Below are 5,542 nucleotides of genomic sequence, written 5' to 3'. Positions count from 1 at the left end.
TTCAGAGGAAATGCTTATTGGAGCATTTCAGATTTCACATTTTTTGGATTAGAGATGCTGAACCGGAAGTATATAATGCAAATATTTCAAAATCCAAAAAACTCTGAAATCTGAAATACTTCTGTTTCCAAGGGTTTTGGATAAGTGATATTCAACCTGTACCATACTGTCTTAATTATTGTAGCATTATATTATATTAAATGCTCAAATCAGGTAGTGTGAGTCTTCCAGCTTTTTTCTTTTTCATAATGTTTTGGTTATTCTAGGTCCTTGGTATTTTCTTATAAATTATAGAGTCAGCTAGTCGATTTCTATGAAAAAGCCTGCAGGGGATTTGGTTTGAGATTGCATTGAATCTGTTCATCATTGATACACTAAAATATTGGGTCTTCTAATTCATTAATATGGTTTCTCTCTCCATTTATTTAGATCTTTTAAATTTTATTTCAGGAATGTTTTGTGGTTTTGAAGGGATAGGTCTTGCCCATATTTTGTTTAATTTAACCCTGAGTTTTATGTTCTTATAAGATAATATAAACGGGTTTGTGTGTGTATCACATAGTTGTTTTGCATTTCATTTTCCTATTGGTTGCTTCTAGTTTATAAAAGTGTAATTGATTTTTCTATATTTGTATCCTGGGACCTTTCTAAACTCACGTATTAGTGCTAGTAGCTCTTTTATAGATAGTTTGGCATTTTCTATGTAAACAATCACATAATTGTGAATAAGGGCAATTTATTTCTTTATTTCCAATCTGAGTGCTTTTACCTCTTTTTCTTGCCTTATTGTACTTAATGTCTAGGATCTTCAGTATAATGTTGACTAGGAGTAGAGAGGGCAACATACTTGCTTTGATCCTGATCTTAGGACAAAAGCATTCACTCTCTCACCATTAGGTATAATTTTACTTGTAGGTTTTTTCATAGATGGCCTGATAATGATTGAGGATGTTTCCTTCTTCTCCTGATTTTCTGAGAGTTTTTATCATGAATGATTGTTGCAAATGCTTTTTATGAATCAATTGATATGACTGTTTTTTCTCCTTTAGACTGTTGCGTCTTATGTAATTATTGGATTTAGGTCTATCATTTTATTATTTCCTTTTCTGTTTGTACTCCCCCAGCTTATTTTATTTTATTCTTGTTGTTCTGCTTCACCATTCTTCTCTTTTGAATATTTGACTGTTTTTTAAACAGTCTACTTTGAGATAATTGAAGATTCCCATGCACTTGCAAGAAATAATACAGAGAGAGCCCATGTACCGTTTACGCAGTTTCCCCCAGTGGTGACGTCTTGCAAAACTATACTGCAAATCACAAGCGTATTGACACTGAGAAAGTCAAGATACAGCACATTATTCCATTACCACGAGAATCCCTCATATTGCCATTTTATAGCCACACCCATTCCCTCCCACCCCCTACCCCTTCCTTAAACCCTGGAAACTAGTAATTTGTTCTCCATTTCTATAATTTTCTCATTTCAATAATATCGTATAAATGGGGGAAAACAGTATGATACCTTATGGGATTTGTTCTTTTCACTCAGCATAATTCTCTCGAGATTCATCCTGTTGTATGTACCAATTGTTTCTTCCTTTTTGTCACCGAGTAGTATTCGACCAAAGGGATATACCACAGTTTGTAAACCATTTATCCATTGAAGAACATTCCTGTTGTCAACTTCATTGATTTCTGTTCTAATCTTTATTCTTTTTCTTTTGTTTGATCTTTCTTCATTTCTAGTGTATGCATTCAGTGCTGTAAATATCCCTCCAAATGCTGCTTTGTGTCCCACAAATTATGACATGTTGCATTTTCATTTAATTAAAAATATTTTTAAATTTCCCTTAAGACTTATTTAGAAGTAAGTATATCTTTAAATTTCCAAATATTTGGGGTTTTCCAAGTTTCTTTCTCTTACTGATTTTTGGCTTAATAATGTTATTACACATAATATGATTTCTTATAAATTTCTTACAGTTTAAGACCCAGAATATGGTCTATCCTGATGAATGTTTCATATGCACTTGAAAAGAATGTATATTCTTCTGTTGTTAGATGCAGTGTTCTGTGCATTTCAATTAGGTGAAGTTGGTTGATGGTGCTGTTCAGATTATCCGTATCCTTGCTGGTTTTCTGTCTACTCATTCTATCAATTATTGAGAGAAAGAGTGTTGAAGTCTCCAACAATAATCGTGGATTTGTCTGTTTCTCTTTCAGATGTATCCATTTTTGCCTCATGTATTTTGAAGTGCTGTTATTAGGTACATACACTTTTAGGATTGTTATTTCTTCTCAGAGAATTAACTGTTTTATCATTTTGTAATGTCCCTCTTTGTCCGAGAAAATCTTTCTTATTCTGAAGTCATTGTCTGAAATTAATATAATTACTCCAGCTTTCTTTTGGTTAGGTTTTCATGGTTTATCTCCATCCCTTTATTTTTTTTAATACATAGGCTTTATTTTTAGTTTACTTTTAGATTTACAGAAAAATAGACCAACTAGTACAGAGAATTTCCTTATAGCCCTCTCTACTCACCTCCCCAGTTTCCCCTAATGGTAACATCTTACATTAGTGTGGTACATTGGTTACAGTTGATGAGTAAATATTGATAAATTATTATTAACTAAAGTCCACATTTTATACTAAGGTTCATGCTTTGTGTTGTTTAGTTCTATGGGCTTTGGCAAATGCATAAAAATCCACCATTACTATCGTGCAGAATACTTTCACTGCCTTAAAAATTCCTCTCTGCTTTACTTTGTCACCCTGTCTCCACCTTCCTGGCAAGCAGTGATCCTTTTACTAACTATATAGTTTTGCCTTTTCCAGAATGTCATATAGTTGGAATCATACAGTATGTAGCCTTTTACAGACTGGCTTCTTTCTAATAGCAACTTTAAGTTTCCTCCATGCCTAAGTGACATCTTTCTAGTTTCTATTTTACAAACAGAGATGTCCTTTGTGACTCCCAGCTTTAAGCAGGTAGCTCAGTTCTAATTCTGTACACATTGGTACCCTGTGGCCTGGAAGTCAATCCACACTCATGATTAGCACCTTAATCCCCTAACTGCAAAGCCACAGAGCTTCAATTTGTATTCATCCCTTCACTTTAAATTCCTTCTTCATTTTTGTCACATAATAAATTTCTTCTTGGTTTTAAGCTTGGCTGCATATTAAATTATTTTTGTTAAACTTGGGCCAGAATTTCCTTGTAGTTTCACCCAGGGGAGGTGGTGGTGGTGGGATTTGGGGAGGATCCATCCACATCAGCTCAAGTCATATTAATAGGAGTTCACCACAAGGCATTTAGGGGTTAATGTTATCCCATAACATTATAGTAGAAAGACTTATAATACGTTTGATGATTCATTGCATTTTTTTTCTAGAAGTCTGGCAAGTTGATGAGCAGATAGATCACTACAAGGAAAGCCAAGACAAACCTCTGTGGCAAGCCGCATTCATAGACAAGGAAACAGTGAAAGATGAAAGTGGTCAAGAATGTAGGACATGTAGAAAAATCATTTATCTGAGCACAGACTTTGTTTCTATAAGACAAAGACTCCCTAAATATTACTCATGGGGAAGGTGTTCAAACCATAATTTAAACTTTCTTAGTCAAAATAGAAACTATGTAAGAAAGAAAGAGGATGGATATAAGGCATATTGGAAATTATGCCTCCATTCTAATCTTGATAAAGCTCAGCCTGCAGAGAAAATTTTTGACCCTAAGCAACGAGCAAAAGCCCTCCACCATAAGCGAGCCCTTGATAAAAGTCAGAGAATTCAGAGTGGGGAGAAACTCTATGAATGTACTGAATGTGGAAAAGTGTTTATCCAGAAAGCAAACCTTATTGTACATCAGAGAACTCACACTGGAGAGAAGCCTTATGAATGCTGTGAATGTGCAAAAGCCTTCAGCCAGAAGTCAACCCTCATAGCACACCAGAGAACTCATACGGGGGAGAAGCCCTATGAGTGCAGTGAATGTGGGAAAACCTTTATTCAGAAGTCAACTCTGATTAAGCATCAGCGAACACATACGGGAGAGAAACCATTTGCATGTGGCAAATGCGCAAAAGCTTTTAAGAGTTCATATCACCTTATTAGACATGAGAAAACACACAACAGACAAGCATTTTATAAAGGTATTAAATGTGCTAAGTTCAACTTTATATATCGAAATACTGATATGGGTGAGAAACCTGGGCGCAGTAAACGTGGGAAAGCCTTTGAAGAGAAGCCTACCACCCCCATTAAACATCAGAAAACTCATACAAAAGAGAAAGGTTATGAGTGTAGTAAATGTGGGAAAAGATTTAGGGGAAAGTCACACCTCTCTGTTCATCAGAGGATTCATACAGGAGAGAAACCTTATAAATGCAGCATATGTGGGAAGACTTTCAGTGGAAAATCACACCTCTCTGTCCATCATAGAACTCATACAGGAGAGAAGCCCTATGAATGCAGAAGATGTGGGAAAGCCTTTGGTGAGAAGTCAACCCTTATTGTACATCAGAGAACACATACAGGAGAGAAACCCTATAAATGCAATGAATGTGGGAAAGCCTTCAGTGAAAAGTCACCGCTGATTAAACATCAGAGAATTCATACAGGTGAGAGACCCTATAAATGCAGTGACTGCGGAAAAGCCTTCAGTAGGAAGTCAACTCTCATTAAACATCATAGAATTCATACAGGAGAAAAACCCTACAAATGTAGTGAATGCGGGAAAGCCTTCAGTGTGAAATCAACTCTCATTGTACATCACAGAATTCATACAGGAGAGAAACCTTATGAATGCAGAGACTGTGGGAAAGCCTTCAGTGGGAAGTCAACTCTCATTAAACATCAGAGAAGTCATACAGAAAATAAAACCTATAAGTATACTTGAGACTGGGATAATTTTACAAGTAGTTATACCTCATTATATATCAAATAATTCATCCTGAGGAGTAACCTTCAAATATCCGGAATGTCAACTCTTCATATATTGTTACTGTTCATTTTACTTAATATAAAGCACAAAAGTATAACTTCAGAGGCGTGCAATAAATGTGATCAATTTTTCACCCAGACTTCTTTACTATGGAGAAAGAACTATATATCAAAGAATTAAAAATGGCCAACACTGAGTGTACTGACATGGAAAAGCCTTTAGAAAGAATTTAAGTGTCATTGCCTATCAGTATTTATGCTGGAGAAAAACTAAGAATTTAGTGAGCTTAGAAAACCATGTTAGAAATTATTAGAGGAATCATGTTCCATATTCTTTACCAAACATTTTGTGGAAAAGGTATAGAGATGGCAAAGCAGCACTCAATTATAAATTTTAAGATACGTTCACTGTGGAGTAGAGTATGACATTTTTTAAAGAACAGTATAAAGCAGAAAATATCCTAGGTGGGACAAATTCCCAGGTTATTTTCTTAAACAAATAGAAAAATTGCTTCTTTAAGTAAGGTGAGGGGGAATGAGTCATCAGAATCCCTGAAACAAAGGATCTCAGACAGAAGACCTTATACATACTACCCATCA

At 35.2% G+C, this 5,542-nt stretch overlaps 1 protein-coding gene across 1 annotated transcript in view; it reads left to right on the top strand.

Annotated features, from left to right (window-relative positions):
* ZNF674 (zinc finger protein 674) overlaps positions 1-5,246 on the top strand; it is a 24,469-nt gene extending 19,223 nt beyond the window's left edge. Inside the window, exon 5 of the mRNA XM_012652295.1 lies at positions 3,397-5,246. Within this exon, the coding sequence (XP_012507749.1) occupies positions 3,397-4,898 (1,502 nt within the window). The 3' untranslated portion in view covers positions 4,899-5,246. The remainder of the gene's footprint in view (positions 1-3,396) is intronic.
* The last annotated feature ends 296 nt before the right edge of the window (positions 5,247-5,542 follow it).

Source organism: Propithecus coquereli, unplaced genomic scaffold, assembly GCF_000956105.1.
Source record: "Propithecus coquereli isolate 6110/MARCELLA unplaced genomic scaffold, Pcoq_1.0 Scaffold388, whole genome shotgun sequence".
NCBI classification, from domain to species: domain Eukaryota; kingdom Metazoa; phylum Chordata; class Mammalia; order Primates; family Indriidae; genus Propithecus; species Propithecus coquereli.
The sequence above is the reverse complement of the archived record's forward strand: the minus strand, read 5'-3'. Positions and strand labels throughout refer to the sequence as shown.